Raw genomic sequence first — 20,399 nt, forward strand, 5'->3', positions numbered from 1 at the left:
CACTGGTTTCATTTAGTGTCTTAATAGATATTTTGACCCATGTTTGGATCATCATCAGGCAGTTACTTAAATACGTGTTTATTATTGAATTGTTCTAATATGCATCCATATTAATATTATTTAAACATCTGTTGATTTCTACATCTCATCATAACACATGTTTCTATTTTTTATATTATAGTTAGACCATCGCACAATAAGTCTTATTGCACATACAGCAAAGATAATANAGTTAACCTTAAGGCCTAAAATTGTTGAAATTAGTATCAATTCAATTCAATTCAATTCATCTGTGTCTCATCGTTGCAATGTGAGTTTATGTGATGCTTGTATATTAGAGGGTGATGATGTCTTCTGTGATTCATTGTTAATGTTAGTTTTATGTCATGAATGATTATTTGTGTACAATTGTTGTTGCTAGTTTTATATGTATTTCTTATGATTTTCTTATGTAGTGTCATGATGAGGTTATTTTGTCTTTGAAGTGTGCGCTTGTATGCTTCTTTTGTGTGGATGTTTTCCTCCTATTATTGAATGTTGTTCCTGTTTAGTGGTTCCATGAGGACTTATGATATTGAATTGGTTTGTGTGAAAATCTGTTGTGTTGATGGCAAAAAAAAAAAACAAAAAACAAAAATAAACCACTGTGACACCAAAGATGATGCAGACAATAAAGAGAAGGATTAAGAGTTATGCAATCATGATGTATTTGAAGATACTATCTCAGCATTCACCTGGAAAGGCTGAGAGAAACCAGAAAAGGTCTAAATGAGGATAAAAGAAACCTGATCAGTATGCTGTGTACCACCTTAATGCATTAAAGAACTTGGAAGGAAGCAGTTACGGCCCAACCGAAGTAGTATATTAGCATTTTCCCAAAAGGAGAGACAAGAACCACAGCACCCTCAGTCAAAATATCTATGCCCCAGTTCAGATTCAAACAAAGTACCTCCTGAATACAAGTCTAAAGTGTTACTGCTACACCAATATGCTCAGTGATTTCCAGGTCATTTCATAATGAAACTTGTTACAAAAACTGTACAGTGTCACACCATCATTAAAAACTTCAGAAACTTTGTGTTATCAGTTTCCTTCACTCTAAATGAATAGTGTCAACATAACACTAACAGGAAATTGCCCTCCAATCATGAAAGATGTAGAGATAAAAGACTTTCACTACATGGCAACAGCACTCTTTGCCAAATTGTTCCTTTCTCAAACTGAAAATTTCGTTGCAGGTAAAAGCAGATTAGCAAAAACAGTCATTCATATTAATCAACTGCTGTCTTATCAATTTCCAGAGGGTGGTGAGGAACTCTGTCCAAAGAGTTGTACCACATGTCTGAGACATTTTAAAGTTTGTTCGTAAGCTGTGCTATGTCCTGTTGTGTACAGTGGCAGCCTTATGCTATTTCACCAGGAATGCATTTTATTTATCAATATACACCAAAGAAGACCTAAAAATAAAATAAAACCTAAAGAGCAGGGATGTACTTCCATTTAATTACAACTGCAAAGGCAGGTAGAGTGACATTCAAGTAACTTTGCAATTCTATGCATGTCAACTATGCAAGCAGTGGTACCATAGTACAATTTATTCACTGAACACAAGATGCCATTTAAAAAACAGTTACATAAATATATAACTTCTTTGAATATCACTGTTGTATTTGACCTTCTAAGTTTCTAAATAGTTTCTTGGAAATCATACCTTCAGATTGTTACTCTTGCGAGTGCATAAACCACCCCTCCAGAGGTCAGCAAGTACCATTTGACTGCAAGGGTGAGCAAGCAGGGCAAGGTGATTGGCTGCTACTGCCAGATTCAAACAAGTTTCTTTACTCCAGTTCTGCAGTTCACATGTCAACAGCTGTTTAGCCTGGTCAACACGCTGCTTGTAACAATAGTCCAGGAGCTCAAGAGCTGAAACAAATCAGCATCACTCATTCTGTGCTATCTGCAGCATACAATTTCATCAGATATTTTTCAGGCAATTTATTTTTTTCACTGTGTCTTCAACAATAGACTCACTTATGCACTTAACCTGCTATGTCAGTAATTCAATGACATACCAAGCCCCTTGAAAATAATGTTAAGATGTCCTCACAATTCTGTTTGAATGGCCAGTTCTATAACAAAATAATGCATCAGCTACAGGTTCAATGCTGTCTCCTGTGATTGTCATTATCTTCAAGGAGGACTTCAAGCAGGAGGCCCTCAATGTAACTGACTACAAGCCTTGCTGCTGGTTTTACTACACTGATAACATATCTGTGATCTAGCCCGTAGATGGGAAAGGCTTTCCTAGACACCCTGTTCATACACAACATCCAGTTCAACATGATGACTGAGACAGACAACCACCTCACCTTCCTGGACGTAAACATTCGCAGAAGACAAGATGGCTACTTGGGTCATACAGTACACACGATGGTGACACACACTAACCTCTCTTACAGCAGTAATTATCAGGAGATATCACTAAGGAAGGGGACGGGATAGAAATAGTTGAAGACTATTCCACAACGATGGAGAGGAAAATCACGAAATAACAAGAAGACTAAAACTAGTGAATAATTCTATCAGTGTTTAGATCAGAGGATATACACCGAGCGATTAAAACAAAAATATATAAACCAATGATAAGACCAGTGCTTTATTATGGATGTGAGGGTTGGATGCTAAACAAGAAAGAGGAATCAGTCATCAATTCTTTCGAGAGGAAAATCCTAAGACGAATTTGTGGACCAATAAAAGAGAATGGGATATGGAGAATAAGATATAATAAAGAGTTATACAAATTATATAAGGAGGCAGAGATCTCAGTGACAATAAATCTTAAAAGCTTGCAATGGGCTGGGCATGTACAGAGATTGGATAAGGAGCGTATCCCAAAGAAAATATTATATAGTACAATAGGTGGTAGGAGACGTGCTGGGAAACCAAGAACTAGAGGGATAGATGCGGTGGAAGAAGTTACAAAGAAGCTAATGGTAGTAAGGAACTGGACAGGATAGAGAGGAATGGAGGGGCTCGATAAGGGAGGGCAAGGCCCGACATCGGGCTGTTGCGCCATACAAGAAGAAGAAGAAGAAGAAGAAGATCACTACTATCAACTTCATACAAAATTTTATTCACTATTCATCTCTCAAGGTTAAATCCATACACAGATGAAATTATTGGGGATCATCAGTGCGGGTTTCAACATAACAGATAAACTACAGATCAGATCTTTTGCATTTGTCAGATACTGGAGAGAAAATAGGAGCACAATAAGGCAGTATATCAGATATGTGTAGACTTCAAGGCAGCCTATGATTAAAAAATTAGGGAAGTACTGTACAATATTCTGATAAGAGTTTGGGGTACCAATGAAACTAGTCAGGCTGATTAAAATGTGTTTAAATGAAACATATGGGAAAGTTTGTACAGTTAAACATTTTCATTTCATGCATCCTGTTGTATTATTATATGCAATTCTTTATTGGAGTCCGTCGTAACACAACAACATAACGGTCGAGCTTAAAATTGTCTTTTAAAGCCAAAACATGTAGCCAAGGCAATTTTAACTTTGAGCATTATGTTGTTGTGTTATGACTTACTCCAATAAAGAATTGTATATAATAACACAACAGGATGGACGAAATGAAAATTATAAATGCTAGTCAAGCAAGCAGCATTTATAAATACATTAATATTAATTATGAATATCGTAATCATGTGTTTGCCTGATGAAGGCTTTAAAAGCTGAAACGTGTAGCTAAGGTAATTTGAACCTTGACCGTTATGTTGTTGTGTTATGATGGACTCCAATAAAGAATTGTAGTTAAACATTTGTCTGATAATTTTCCTATCCAGAATGGTCCAAAACAAAGGTGCTTTATTGCCACTTCTTTTCAACTTTGCTTTAGAGTATGCCATTAGGAAGGTCCAGAAAATCCAGGTGGGATGGAAATTAAATGGGACACATCAGCTGTTAGTCTATGCTGATGATGTGAATCTGTTGGGTGATAATATAGATACCATGAAGAGAAACACACAAACTTTAACTGACACAAGTAAGGAGGTTGGTCTAGAAGTAAACACAGAGAAAACTAAGTATATGTTGCTGTCTGATCACCAGAATGCAGGGCAAAATCATGACATAAAGATATACAACAGATGCTTTGGAAATGTAGCACAGTTGAGATATTTGGGAATGACGATAACAAATCAAAACCTGATTTAGAAGGAAATCAACCTTTAAATGTCAGACTATTGAAATAGTGGTAGCTTGAGCTGGATGAGGTTTTTATTTAAATGCCCACTGCTGGTGCATGTTTAAATACCTGTTGTCACTCTGCGTTTAAATTCCCTTTCCTGTTAGGGCACTTGCACTGTATTTGAAAATACAGTATCTTATACAATTTTATTGATAAATGAATGTCATTAACTTTGTTTTTATCAGAAAAGAACACAGTGCCACATATTATATTGTAAAATTTGAAAATATGTAAACAAGAAGTTATAAACTACTTTTATTTTTTATTATTTTATTTTATTTTATTATGATGTGTACTGTAAAAATAGTTCTTCACATAGTAGTTCTGCATTATAAAATCACTCCTGCTCGTAACACTTGAAATATTTTCACATTCTCTGGTGCCATAAAACAGCTGGAAGCAATAAAGTCATTTGGTTCTCAGCTGCCAAGATTCAAGTCTTTGTTACACCTTTCAGATATCCCAGTCTTTTGACCAAAGGACAGAAAAGTGGAAATGGCCTTTCTAGAAAGGCTACAGGGTATATTCAATGTTTCCTAATTCAGTACCAAGCCCTGCCATTGCAGCTGCAAGAGAATATTGCCCTTTCTATGGTTGCAACCAAACGCTTGCATCTCAGCTGAGATACAGAGTGCACTCAGTTTTCTGTGAGTTCCCAGTGAATTTGAATAGTGTAGTTTCCTTTTAGCATACAATGGTAATGAAATGTTATTTGCAAAATGATGAAATTGAAAGGCAGTTGAAATGTATGATATGTGACATGGGACTGTGTTTTCTCGGGTGCTTCAAGGAGTATTACACAAAGGCAAGATTCAGTTAGATGACACAGGGGTTGAAATATGTATATACATCAAGCAAATAACAACAAAAAAGTATGTATATTGAATTTTACTATACTTAAAAATAAATATTTATGATTGTGCATATGCTTCAACTAGCAGAGTGTGAGCACACTTCCGCTAGCTGAGTTTAAATGACCGACTGCCCAAATCGGGGTACTTTGGCCAGAACGACCATACTCATCACTGGCCTGATCGAGGCATTTCGGACGTTAAGGTTAAGAGAGACTGAATTCGGGTAATGCTCGCTACCTTTCAGTCCGGAACTTTTGTCTTCTTGTCTGCTGTCCGAAAGCATAAAAATTAGAATATACAAAACTAATATTTTGCCTGTAGTTCTGTATGGGTGTGAAACTTGGTCTCTGACATTAAGGGAGGAACACAGACTGAGAAAAATCTACATAATGAGGAGCTTCAATTTGTACTCTTCTCCAAGTATAATTAGAATGATCAAGTCAAGGAGGATGACATGGGTAGGGCATGTAGCACGAATTGGGGAGAAGAGGAATGTACGTAGGATATTGGTGGGAAAGCCAGGTGGAAAGAGACCATTGGGAAGACCAAGGCATATGTGGGTGGACAATATCAAAATGGATCTTAGAGAGACAGGATGGGATGGCATGGATTGGATAGATCTGGCTCAGGATAGGGAACAGTGGAGGGCTCTTGTGAACATGGTAATGAACCTTTGGGTTCCATAAAATGCTAGGGAAGTTCTTGAGTAGGTGCACAATTGGTGGCTTCTCAAGAAGGGCTCAGCCACCTTCTCACACTGCATTAAAATGTACAACCCCCTATTTTTTTTTTAGGTTTGGCATTTGGCAAACATTTTCCTACAGCAATAAATATACAGAACAACAGAAGAACTGTTTAAAATGTTGTTTTCTCTGTGTTCCATGTCATATCAAAGGACAGTCTATGAGTCTGTGTAACCCACTATCACTGCTAGGCAACAGCTCAGTAAACACATTCCCATGGCAGCAAAGAATTGTTGTAGGCATCCTTTTCTATGAGATCCTTGTCATATCAAAGGAAAGTGGGCAATTAGTTTTTCAAGGAACGTTTTGTTACTCCAAATAAATGAAGGTATAAGTTGTTTTTAGGACACCATGTATAACACACTACTGAAGACTTCTGCATTATTGGTATTCTGTATAATTCCCTTTATATTTGGTGTGATTTTGGAGTGGCAGCTGCTCCACTGCTTAAGTGGTTTACATAATAATGCATGTCAAGTTCATTCAGAAGCAATCTCGAAGTGCCTGATAAATTATCATCTACATGCTGCACTGTTTGGTGATAACACTTGTAGGATCTGATTAATGGTATACTGTTGTGTTTCTGCTGGATGTGACTCAGTTCTGAGAGAATATGTCAGAACTATGAAACCACCCAATCTATTCCCAAAATCAATAATAACAGAAATATAATATGCATTGTAGTGAGACATGTCTACACATGAAGTTACAATCAGTTATGTACACTATAATTACAGCACAGATCACTGTACATCCAAATATCCATTTTTGAATTTCTGTGTGAACAACAGCGCATTCATGTTCACAAAATCTTAGAAACTGAGAATGTTTTGATATATTGGGTTTCTGGACTTTATCCATCGTCCTGGTTTTTAAGATAACAAATAAAAACACGACGTTTCAGAAACTGGATCTGTTTCCGTCCTCAGGTGAAGGAAAAGGGAAACACCTATTCTGTTGGGTCCGTTAGAAAGAGCTAGCCTCAATCACTGGACGATTGAGGATGGAAACAGATCCAGTTTCCGAAACGTCATGTTTTTATTTGTTATCTTAAAAACCAGGACGATGGATAAAGTCCAGAAACCCAATATATCAATGTGTTATACACCATCGTCACAATCCTATAGTAACTACTTGAGAATGTTTTGTTTGCACTCATTTCAGAGCCCCTCCCACACTTCATATGGCTTATGAATAATTCCTTATATTATTATTCTTTCAGTTTCACATAACTGTCTCAATTCCACTGACAAAGACACTTAACTCTACTTACCAATGTTTTCAAACTCTTTCCTATAGTTTATTAAATCTTCATATATCTGTGTCTCCGAGTGATTTTCAGCCACTTCATCAGCCATAGCATTATAAAGCTTGCAGGCCACCAGAGCTTTAGCTAGGGCTTCTTCACCATTTTGCCACATGAGGAGAGCCATTTGCTGCCTCTCAGTCAACACTGCCCATACCTGACACAGCATACAAATTCTTAGAACTATCATCTTTTTTGTTCCATCATTAGAATGTAGGACAAGCTCATAATATACGCTTAACCAACAAATCCTTCAAGAATTTGAAAAATATTAAGAATATTAGGAATAATGGTAACAAAACAACATTATATTAACAAAGTAGTTAAGAACATATAACATCTGCAAAATAATTGCCAAGAATTGCCAAATAATTAGTCAAGAATCTGTTATCATTCCAACCCCTGCCTAAAAACCCCCCAAAACATTACATATTATTCTCTTACTGCATACTTCAAACAAACACTCACGAGCAGTTCATTGAATGGATAATCAAACAGATTTTCTTCATTTGACGTTAGGAGGGTTCCTCTTGGGAGACCTGATGTCATGCTGGTAGTTCCATAGCTTTGCTGAAAATCTAGAGATTTCCTCATTGCTCTGGCATAGATGAGCTGGAATTTTCTTTGTGTGTAATATGACCTTCAGGAGAGAATCACACACACACATATCTCAAGAAACAGGTAAACACTGAGCAGATAAAGAAATTAACTGGAGAAGATCACACAGTAGTTAGCTTCAATTTTTTTAATATTGTTACAGTGATTAATCGTAAAGCAGAAAAGAAGAAATAGGTGCAGCATATTGTAAGCACAGGGAAATGAGAGGAGCATACAGTACATTTTTCAAAAATGAGAAGGGAAGAACCACTTCAGAAAACATAGACATAGACGGGAGACCCAAATAAGAGGTACAATTGAGTTTTGGAGCAAATTATTATATAGTGAAAAGCAAATGTATAAGGTGGTTCAAATATGACCGGGACTGATTTGTGTGTAAACAAGCCGCACTGTGCAGCAGCTGTGCGACTGTGAGAGAGTGAAGGCACAACCTCCACCCTCCCTCCTGTTTGGGTTAGAATCTGTCAGTCCTGTCTGGGAGTTGCTAGAGTAATGAGCAAACAGAAGGTACTGCGGAGCATGGAACAATGCACTGTCATCAAATTCCTCGTTCGAGAAAACGTCAAAAATGCTGAAATTCAGCAGACTCCAACAACAGTATGGGGAAGTCTCTCTCATGGTCCCGTGTGTTTGAGTGGTGTAATTGCTTCAGAGACGGCAGAGAGTGAGTGGACAATGAACCGCATGATCGTTGGCTGTGAACATCTGTCACCGGGCCAAATATTGATCGTGCAGACAAGCTTATTCATTAGAATAGGCGCATCACTCTCAAGGAACTTGGAGGAATGCTGTCCATCAGTATTGGTAGTGTAGAAGACATCGTGAAATACCACCTGCACTATTGCAACGTCAATGCACGGTAGGTACCACGCACTTTGACGGATGTGAACAAATTGGTGCGCATGCAAGCTGCCAGTCGTCTCCTACAGCAGTTTGAAGACGAAGGTGAAGCATTTTTGAAGTCTATAGTGACCACCGATGAAACGTGGGTGCCCTACTTCATTCCTGAGTCCCAGCAGTCATCACGCGAGTGGCGGCATACCAGTTCTCCCAAACCCAAAAGCGCGTGGAGAAGCCATTCAGCAGGAAAAATGATGGCAAGGTTCTTCTGGGACTGGCAGGTGGTTATCCATGTAGACTTTCTGACAGATGGCAGAACAGTCAATGCAGCTTATTATTCAGACCTCCTGGCAACAGACGTGAAGGAAAAGCTCTGATCCAAGCAGAAGACAGGTGGAAAGTGGGTAGCCTTTCTTCAAGACAATTCACGCCCTCATACGGCCAAAACAACAATGGAAGACCTCCGGAAATTGAAATGGAACCTTCTGACACATCCGCCGTACAGTCCCAATTTGGCCCTAAGTGATTTCTACCTGTTCGGAAGGCTCAAATCAGGCTTGCAAGGCATGCGGTTTGAGGACAATGACGCTGTCATCCAGACTGTTCGGGAGTGGATACACTGCCAACCACAAGCCTTTTTTGAAAAGGGCATTAGGATGCTTCCAGAACGTTGGAAAAAATGTGTTGACTCCGGAGGGGCATACATTGAAGACTGACATGTGCAAGTAAGTGTCTGGTAATTATGGTTTTAAAAAAAATCAGTTCCGGTCATATTTGAACCACCTTGTATGTGCATGAAAACTTGCTACCCATGAATGAGGGAGCACGTGGTAGCGTAGTTGGATGAAGCACTATGATACAAGCCAGAAGGTAAAGGGTTCGATTCCAGATGAGGTCATTTGATTTTTCACTTGACCTAATCCTTCCAGCCACACTATGGCCCTGGGTCGACTCAAGCTCTAATGGAAATGAGTACCAGGAATCTTTCTGGGGGCAAAGGGCGACCAGCGCATAAGGCTGACAACCTCACCGCCATCTGTGAGCTGATTGTCTAGAAAATGAGGGACCCCTGACATCTCACACCTATATGGACCTCCACAGCCTGTTAAGGGATAGCTTTACCTTTTTTTTTCTTTTGGCCCATGAATGAGAACATCAGAAAATTATGTAAATCTGCAGGAAGTTTCAAAGTAAAGTCAATATGGGAAGCAAACAAACTTAGATTTTCTGAACTATTCTAAACCGAATGATAACATGCATTTTACACATTTGATTTTCCCTTCATTTAACGGTGAATGTCATTTTAATTTGTTGTAAACATAAACATCACACTGACTTGTAAGATCCACCCATCAATTTGTTGATGAGCAATCCAACATCGTGCAGAGTGCACATGTTGCCGCGGGATATATGATGAATTTGTCTCGAAATGTAGCCCAGCTTCTTGAAGGGTCCTTGTTTCTGCAAAACAAAAATCCAATTCGAAATTTTGAAAGACTGAAAGCTTGTAGTTAATGATATGCACTTTCATCTGCATCTCAATCAGTTGCTCCCATCCCACTATGTACTCCTGAAAATAATGACTTTCTGGAATAAAAATTCTTCAGACAAAAAGTACTATCCTCTGGGATGAAATGCCACACAGGGCAGCAGAAGTTCACTGGTATTTCAGGAGAATATGCTACCTCCATCTTCAGGGTTAAAAAGTAATTCAAGCAAATAGCCAGCAAGATGGAGGCAGCAAGCAAAGTGAAACATCCATGAATGTCAACTGCAGTACAGCCCAGAAGATAGTGCTCTTCATAGTTAAATTTTGAGAACCCCAAATCCAATAGATGAGGTATGTCGAACGCGGGACAATATTTGGTCGATCTCATAGGCCTATAAGGAAATTAAACATGAAAAGCATTTAAATAAACTTGTAATATAATATGATTATTTACAGATTTTGAAGGGAAAATACGTGTTAAAGTAATCTGCACTTTCAATGTATGTTGCTTTTACAACAAACATCATGTGTCATATTATTTTTACCAATATTTTTGCTTAAAGCAAGGTACGGCGATAGGAGGGGGTGGTAGATCACTGCCAGTTTTGACACTAAAAATTCGATTACAATATGTTTGAAGTTGGACATGTCTGCAATAGATGAATCAACTGTTTGTTGATCATTGCTTTAGGAGGCCAGCATTTGTTAAATGTTCAACTCCCACATTAAGCTGTAGTGAAATCTCAAGTTAATGAAAATTTCATATTCACAAATATTTTCTGAATAAAGGTATGTTATTACGATTACTTAAATGATTATAAAAGAAGTTTTCATATGTAGAGGTACAGATTTTGTACTGTAATATAGAATTTCTCTTTGTGCTTAATTAAACACAACTTGAAGATGTATGGCATGGGGGGAGATATAACTAAACTCATACCTAATCTTGGCACTAAATGAAGAAGAATGGTCAGCTTCATGCCCTGGCAGATTTTCCCACAGACAAAGAGGCCCCACTACCTACTGGATAGAAGAATGGTTGGGCCCCATAGCTGGTCTGAATACTGTAACAGAGATTAAAATATCTGTGCCCCTGCTAGGAATCAATGCCCAGTCATACCCAGTCACTATAATGGCTGAGCTTGGCCACTATTATCGATTTATAGTATGTCTAATTAGAAATAAATGTTCAGGAGTTAAAGTTGGAAATCCACATTTTAATATAGCTTTAATACAGTGTGATGTGTTGCGCTATGGAGGACAACCCCTCCCACCCAGTCGTGACGTGGCGGCAATGGAGCGCTGTCATTACTAGGGTAACAGGCAAGTCAACACTCCTTCCCCTACCCCTCCAGCGGTGACCTGACCAAGGGATGCCATGGTTGCTATGCAGCCATAAACAACTCCTGACAGCATTGCCAGTAACACCTGTAAACACGGCGACTAGGCAACAAGGAAGAGAGGCGTTTCCCGTTATCCGGCTGAGGGTTTATAAGAGAACTACACTGCCTACGAAGACAGTTGGAGTACAGCAGCAGTAGCGGAAAGAAGAACCGAACGCATGTGTGATAATCAGTGATAGTTTGTGATAACTGAGAAAGTAATTGGGAGTGTGTAATAGAGTGACACTGGTATAGCTCCCGTATCGTAGGGTGAATACGTGCAGACTACCGAGGACAGTGTGAAGAGATTTGTGTGTAGGGTTTGTAAAGTGTGTAAACCCGTAACATTGTTACAATTAATTGTAGCCAAGACTTGTAGGTTGTTAAATAAACCAATTAATGATCTGAATGGCGTCTTCAGTGGTAAAACACGTTACAATATTTTGAAGTGAAACAACTATGATGGTATGGCCACATAAAAGTAATGAACGGAATAAGGATACCGAGAAGCACACTGATATTAAATGTTAAAGGACAATCCAGAACTAAACAGTTCAGCCAGGTACTGAAGGAAAAACTGTAAGATGACAGAAGAATCTGGAGACTTCTAACTCATAAACCATAAAAATGAGAAGTCAATTAGGATATGAAGCAAAAAATGTTTCTAACGAAATAAGAACATGCAGATTCCCCTTCCTTAAAAGCTGTGTTTGAATTTTAAGCATAAAACATTTATCTCTAAGGTTAATAGTTTAAGAAGTATATTCAAGAACACATTTAGGTCATTAAGTAATGGTGACCATATATGGAAACAAGTGACTATTTCGACACCCCCACGTACTAAATCCTGCATTGCTGAGGGGATAATTAAAAGGGGAAGCACAATAGACCACTGTAGGTCACAGTGCAAGGGCCCCTTATATATTCATTCATTCATTCATTCATTCAATGGTGACCATAAAATTAAGTAAAATGAATGAACCTTACACATGGTAGTACTTATGTATTGGTACAAAGTGTCATTTTTTGTTATTCATAAAAAATATCTGTCAAAAGACTCAAAATATATTTGATTTGTTTCATTCTGGTCCATCACACTGGATGGAACTATTTAACTTTTTCACTCAAAATATACATTAAAATTTTATTTCTATTTTCAAGTACAGTAACCCTTAACATGAACTGAGATAAACAGAAATCGAAATGGTTTAGTGTGGATGTACCATTTCAAAATTCATTGCATACACATGTAGTCCTTCACAGTGTTTCTTGTGGATGGACACAATGGACCTATGAGCAAAAACTGCTGCTGCTGCATAACAGGCACTTGACTGCTTCTGACACGATATAAATGGATTGGAACAAACTTAACTATTCAACTTACGGTGTTGTAGAGCTCTTCAAGACGAGGTACAGACAGGAACTTCTGCATACTGACTCCATTCTTCAGTAATAATTTAACAAAATCAACACGATCAAGCTTGAGGGCTTGCATCATGGCCTCTTCTAGAGCCCCTGCCACAGAAACAAACAAATCCTTTACTCAGGAACATATCAGGAGTGAGAAGAGAGATGTCATGCATGAAAGATATACCTGGAGGCCATTCTTGCTGACAGATAAATATATCAGAGGTCGCAATATCCACTCGATTCCACATGAGAGCAAAGTCAAACTGTTCAGATGAAGACAAGTGCTGGCCCGTAAGTACAGACTTAAGGATTGCCAGATCAAGTTCTTGAGACGTCTCCTCTTGTTGGTCTGTGAGACGGACCACAGTGATCTGAAATTGCAAACCATAAATTTAAAGAGAGACTGTGTTAAGCATCTTACAGGAAAAAATCTGTTGTTTCTTAAGCAGTGTGTGCAGTTCCTTAGAAGTCAAACAGACAGTTAAGAGTCATTCGTGACTTCTTGGACCTTAAAAATTCATATGTGTACCATTACCCACTGCATCCCAATACCCCTGTCTCTGCTATGTTATGTTAAATAGTAGAACATGATTACTTGGGTTGGTTTTAGGTGCAAAGTAACATTAAGAAACATGAAATATTCATGTTATTTTTAGACATGGATATAAGACGTATCTTATGCCAATAGTTTTGCCAAGAAGATGAATAAAATAGAACTGAATTAAAAATGGGGAACTATGTGATGCACACATTATAACTAATCTAATTTTGAACAGACATTGAACTTGTACACTATAAATGTTGTTGTCTAGTGAATAGCAATTTCTACATTCTGACTGCTTACCAGGTTCTTTCTCTGAGTGCACTGAAGAAGAAGAGAGTAAAGACACTCAGCTTGTTTCATGTCCACTTCAAACATGTTCTGTATGAGGGTGACAAAGTAATTCCTCATGCTTTCCAGGACAGTCTGCTCATGTCTGCAATACAATAAAATGCAATTTCTGTCACCAAAAATTCACATCATTAGAAATTATGTTTTGCCCTTGACCTTCTTATCTTTTTGTATTATTTTAATGCAGTGATTCCCAAACTCTGTTTTTAGCACACAAGCGTCTCTTATGGCAGATTCTATTATGATAACTAGAACAGAAACTAATTTTTTAATTTAATTTTAATTTACGACTGTTATGTATATCTAACAGCAAGTAACACCTTGCTGTGGCCGAATGTTATATTTATCTAACGTAGGACACGTGCTCTCTTTGGGAGTGCTGACAGTTTGATTTTCAGTTTGAAACCAAAACAAACCCATGCAAGGTCATGTCAGTGGCTCATTTGTTAGCTCTGAACAATGAAATCGTTTATCACGGTACTGGTTTCGACTGTTTATGACCTGGTCAGCCAAATAGAGCCCAGTTTTGTTTTGAGAACTGAGGACTAAATATTCATCTGCACTCACAGATTAGTGCTTCTAGAGCTTACAAGGAAGTGTGACGTATTCAAGGATTGGTTTTCAGTAGTGAATTATCAGTTAGGAAGTCAGTGTCAGATTGTCATATATTTCTTTATTTATCGTTTTTATTTTGTGTCTTGGAAGAGGTATAAACCCACTGAGCCAGTATTCCTTTGTGAGTAAAAGGCATCTTCGTCACTGTGTCTTTCGGTACCAGTGTCGGATCAGCATTCTTTTCAACTAGTATTATAATTACTTTGCATCACTATTTTGCGAGTATTACTAACAGGTGAGACTGTTGCTTTGTCAGTCAACATAATTTATTCAATTTAGCTGGAAACCCCCCTCTCCCAAGATGGACCCTCAAAAACGTGCCCAATATTCAAAACTTCTCGATGCAGAAGAACTGGAAGAAGTATTGATGGAAGAGTAATCTGATGAAGAGTTAGAAGAACTCAATGAGTTGATTGAACCTCGTGAAAATATATCATCAACATCATCAGGTAATGAGGCAGAGGGCCTTGTGGATAAATCTGACAGGATGGTAAACAGTTATGGAGTTGCTTGGAGGAAATTGACAAAGAAATTGTTTTTCAACCTTCCAGATATAACTATTCTCAATGTCTATCTATTACACAAGTCATGTGGTGGAATAATGACACATAAAAAATTCCATGAAATCCTAGTGAGGGATTTAATTCTCCAATCGCACGAGGTGAATATCGAGGTCAGTGGCATTTCTTGGGGGAGACCAAGTTCATCTGGAGCCCAACTGAGTTGACAGGAGGTGAAACATTCACAACACTGACCAACCAAAGGGAAACAAAGACGTCATGTGTGTTTGCTACATAAGAAAAGCAGGAGCACCCTTTTCTATTGTAAAAAGTGTGATGTTGGGCGGTGTGTCGTGGACTGCTTTGAGATGTGGCACAAGCGCGACAGAGTGTGAGGTATTGCAAACTGTGAAGTGACGAGGTTCAAACTCACGTACACTCTGAACAAAATATTATTTTAGTAGTGTGATTATATTTACAATATCACCATGTCTCAATATTGAAGAAAAAACTATGAGTAAGTCCTTTGGAATTTCATAACATCTATAATAAATATTATATTTTGAATTTCATGACAAAATAATCACAGTTAATTTTAATTTGTAAAAATTGCGCTTTTGTGTATATATAGAAAATTTTACTGTCTTTCAGGTTGTTTATAGCCCATATTTCTATATTATATTTTAGCATCCTGTTACATTCCACACTTCTATATGTATAATATAAACTCCGTCATAAATGTAACACTTTATTGTAGTTCTTGTTCACCTTCTTCACACAGTACATGTTTCAGCCGCAACCGGCCATCATCAGGCGTATTTCACTTCATGAAGCTGTCACACTGCACTCGATATCAATATTAAAACTCCAGATTGCCAACTGTTTCTCTTAAGACAGCGTTTGCTAAATTTTATGTTAGTGTTGCAGTGTAACAGCTTGCGTTTACAATTCATATATTTATATATGCTTCTTATGTGATTACTGTTTACTATATTAAATTTGAGAAAGAAACTGGTGAAATGCTACATTTGGAGCATTGCTTTGTATGACGCTGAAACTTGGACATTTAGGGCAGTAGATCAGAAACACCTGGAAAGCTTCGAAATGTGGTGTTGGAGAAGGATGGAGAAGATCAGTTGGACCGATTATGTGAGAAATGAAGAAGTGTTATTTAGAGTCAGTGAGCAGAGGAATATCCTGCATGAAATAAGAAAACAGAAGGATAATTGGATTGGTCATATTTTATGCGGTAACTGCCTTCTAAAAGAAGTTATTGAAGGAAAGATAGAGGGGCGGATAGAAGTGACCAGAGGATGAGGAAGAAGACGTATGAAGATGCTGGATGACCTTGGGGACAGAAGAGGATATTTTCATTTGAAGGAGAAAGCTCTAGATCGCATCAAGTGGAGGAACTGTTTTGGAAGAGACTGTGGACCTGTCATCTTGATAGATTACAGATGAATGAATGAATTAGTACGTAGTACACTTGTGATGATATGGTGTGCCATCTCAGCACATGGTATAATAGGCCCCTATTTCATTGAGGATGAGGAAGGCAATGCTCTTACCGTCACCCAAGAATGCTACAGGGACATGGTGATCAGACCATTTCTTCAGGATCTGAGAAGGTTCTGTCATGCAAGGGGCCTTCACATGAATAGACAGTGGTATCAACAGGATGTCTTTTCATTTCAGTACTGATTTTTTCTTGGTGCATACTGTATCTTAAACGGTTTTTAGCTAACACAGTTCTCTTGGACTGTGTAGATTTGAGGCTTTCACAGCAGTGATTATGACGAGTACTATCTTTCACGATGTTACAATGGATTGTCTAGTAGAAGTTCCCTCATGTTACATGAGAAGGTACAGCCTCCATTTTCAGGATCAAACCGTAAGTCAAATAAGCAACCAGTAAAAAGCAAGCAGAAAGCAGACTTGCTTTTTTCTGAGCTTCTAGCAGACTGTACAACATCACATACCAGAAAATACTGATCTCTCTCTTGAATTGTTCATCATAAACTGAATCAGGATCCACCATATTTTCGCAAGCTTTGACACACATTACTTAATGGAAATAATTCATGTGCAAATTTACTGGGCATATGCAAGAATGAATTTTCAGTATGATGTGAGAATCTGCAATAATTCTTTTCACCATAATCATACTTCATAGTGCTGCCACACACAGTGAAAACCTGAGAATGAGAACTATTGTTACAAAATTATTCACACCGACCAACTGACCGACCCAGCCATGTGCGGCTGTTGATCAACGCAGTTCCTCAGTTCTCGCAAGATCACCATGAATACTGCATATGCAGTGGCTGCCTTTATGTTGATGTTCAACATTATCGAAGAAAAAAAGATCCAAAACGAAGAGTGCATTGGTGGATGAAGGAATTGTATCGTCACCAAATGCAATAAGAAAATAGACTTATGCAAGATATGACATTTGAATTAGTGGAAGATACAGTTGAAAAATTTTACGCAAATGTCATTATCAGATTTTGAACACATAACCTTATTGATCTAGCCATGAGTGAAAAAAATGGACACCCAATTTTGAGAAGTGATTACTGTGAGGGAAAGAATGGTTAATACTTTGAGATTCTTCGGCACTGGAGACTCCTATATAAGCTTGCAATACCTTTTCCAAGTGTCCACAAAAAGCATATCAAGAATAGTGCCAGAATTTTGCAATGTTATCATTGAGGACCTGGAAGCAAATAAAGTTGTCATCTTTTTTAAATCCTGAGCTGGCATTTTCATTTCATCACCTATGTTCTTCCATGTGTCCTAGTGTATCCTTTTGTTATGGTAATTACCACTTTTTGAATTCCACAATACCTTTTTAGATTTATATAGCTGTATGAGAGCTAGACACTTTTCATTCTCCATTTTGCCGTGAAAAAAATAATGGAACGCCACAAGACCATCTGAACTGAAAGGGCACAGCACACTGGAATCCCTTTGCCGTGGGACAAAGAACCACTCTGATTTAACTTGACACGTGAAAAGTTCATGAGCTCCAGTGTTTGTTCTGCTGTGCACGGCAACATGGTATTGGCTTCGCAAGGCAAAGCAACTAACATTGCCTCTTGCGGCAGCTGTGTGCAATTGATACCCGGGTTTAGAGGATTTACCAAAAGTTTATAGAACTAGAAGCTTCATTATCATGTTCAAAAGAATATGCCATTGACCCATATCCTGTGCCAGATGAACCCAGAATATACCATCCCATTTTAATATTATCCTCTCATCTATATCTAGGTCTTCTTAGTGGTCTTTTCACTCTTGGCTTTCCTTCTAAAACCCTGTATGTATTCCTCTTTTTCCTGTGTATCCCTACCTATTGCATCCCCTTTGATTTAGTCATTCTATTTAGCAAAGAGTTGAAGATATGAAGCTGCTCATTATGCATTTTTCTCCAGCCTCCTACTACCATTCCATCCCTCTTTGCTCAAGATATTCTCCTCAGCAGCCTGTTCTCAAATACCTTCAGTCTATGTACTCGCCTTAATGTCAGAGAAAAAGTTTCACACCTATACAAAACTCTTTTTTATTAATTAATTAATTAAAGACTGGGTAAGCCAGAACTTAATTAAAATTAAAACTAGTTGGATAACTAACGATTAACTTTCCTACACCTAATACACTATGTAAATTAAAACTAAGTCACTTCCACTTAATTACACATACTTAGTGCTTAACATTTAACTAGTTCGAACAGTTTCTTCCGTTTGAGTCATCTAATGATATTGTTCACATTGAGAAGTCTGGACACTTCAATGTTGACATGGTTTTGGAGTCTCTTTTCATGACAGGTGTCTATACAAAACTACAGGCAAAATTTTTAGTTTTGTATATTTCATTTTTTTAAAGCAGAAAAAAAAGAAAACGTTCTGAAATGAACAGCAGCAAGCATTACCTGAACTTAAATTGCTCCTCATTTCCTCATTAATCAAATTTTCAACTGACATTACCAGATATTTAACTGTGTTATATTTTCAAATGATCCACTAGCTATCATCATGTTACTATTTTCCAGTGCATTCTGGTGATGAGAATTCAACAAATACTTGTTTTTATTCATGTATTCACTGCTGTCTCATGCACAACTCACACTGAGAGTTCTAAAATTCAAAATTTTTAATTTTTAAAACTCTCAATTGTTACAGATTGTATGTCTTCACTCAGCACATCTATTGCACAACATGTTTCATCTCATTTGGCCATCATCAGGTGTATTAAAACTGTTGGAGAAATTGCTGCACTTTTGCACACTGTTGTGACTGTATGTTTCCTTCCATTTATGAATGTTCTGTAAAGTTGTTTCTGTTTTATACAGGACAGATGGCATATGTGTGCTCACATCTAAAATTTAAGTGTGATATACCTCAAAAATAACTACACTATACACAACCAAAAATTATTTTTCAGTAAATGTTCACCAGTTATGTTTCAAATTAAGGCTGGATAGACCAAAATGAAACCCAGTTCACAAATACATTTTTTGTATGATGCGACTTTTTGGATATAATTAATACAATTTGACTTGAGGTTTGTGTAAAGTACAGGTCATATTTTAAGGATAAAAAAAACAATGATATTTTATCATCTTTTAGTACATTATTTGTGATTCTCACAGTGGTAGATATGGAGATTTCTATCTTCTATGATGCGATCATTTCATAGAGATTGTTGATAGGATGTGTACCCATACAAAGGATATTAGACAGGTGCGTGTCCCTGCTAATACAATACCTCGGAATACTAATACGATGTTTGTGGCTCCTATTACCGAAGAGGAGGTACTAAATGTTACTGGTAAACTAAAAAATAAGTATTCGTCTGGTTTTGATGAGATTCCGGCATCATTAATTAAACACTGCATACAGTTTATAAATAAACCGTTAACTTTCATATTTAATCTCTCATTAAACACAGGTACCTTTCCAAATTTGATGAAGATTGCCAAAGTACGGCCTATTCTAAAGAAGGGCCGAATTCAAGATATTACTAATTACAGACCAATTTCAATTCTTCCTGCATTCTCAAAAATCTTTGAAACTTTAATACACAATAGAGTTATAAGTTTTTTAAATAAATATAATTTGATTTCTAGTGCCCAAAATGGTTTCTGAGCTAATAAATCTACCTATACTGCTATCCAGTCTTTTCTTGAGGACATTTTGACAACATTAGATTCAAAACGATTTGCCATGGGCCTATTTTTAGATCTTACAAAAGCCTTCAATGTAATAAACCATGACCGGTTACTTACTAAATTGGACTTGTATGGGCTTAGAGGAAAAATCCATGAGTGGATGACCTCGTATCTAACGAAGAGATTCCAATATGTAGAAATTTATCACCAGGACCATGTATCCTGTTATTCTAAGTCCTTTACCTCGTCACTTAAGGAAATTAAACATGGTGTTCCGCAGGGATCTGTTTTGGGTCCTCTGTTGTTTTTATTATTCATTAA

At 37.5% G+C, this 20,399-nt stretch overlaps 1 protein-coding gene across 7 annotated transcripts in view; it reads right to left on the reverse strand.

Moving 5' to 3' along the window:
* The window catches only part of LOC111868879 (transient receptor potential cation channel trpm), a 77,282-nt gene that overhangs the window by 8,434 nt on the left and 48,449 nt on the right, over nucleotides 1-20,399 (reverse strand). For all 7 annotated transcript variants that reach the window (XM_023859934.2, XM_023859933.2, XM_023859937.2 and 4 more), the window contains 7 exons: nucleotides 13,749-13,881; nucleotides 13,089-13,275; nucleotides 12,879-13,009; nucleotides 9,960-10,084; nucleotides 7,634-7,805; nucleotides 7,133-7,322; nucleotides 1,712-1,923 (listed from right to left, as the gene is read on the reverse strand). In XM_023859934.2, the coding sequence (XP_023715702.1) occupies nucleotides 1,712-1,923; nucleotides 7,133-7,322; nucleotides 7,634-7,805; nucleotides 9,960-10,084; nucleotides 12,879-13,009; nucleotides 13,089-13,275; nucleotides 13,749-13,881 (1,150 nt within the window). The remainder of the gene's footprint in view (nucleotides 1-1,711; nucleotides 1,924-7,132; nucleotides 7,323-7,633; nucleotides 7,806-9,959; nucleotides 10,085-12,878; nucleotides 13,010-13,088; nucleotides 13,276-13,748; nucleotides 13,882-20,399) is intronic.

The sequence above is a fragment of the Cryptotermes secundus genome, unplaced genomic scaffold (genome assembly GCF_002891405.2).
Source record: "Cryptotermes secundus unplaced genomic scaffold, Csec_1.0 scaffold592, whole genome shotgun sequence".
Lineage (NCBI taxonomy): Eukaryota > Metazoa > Arthropoda > Insecta > Blattodea > Kalotermitidae > Cryptotermes > Cryptotermes secundus.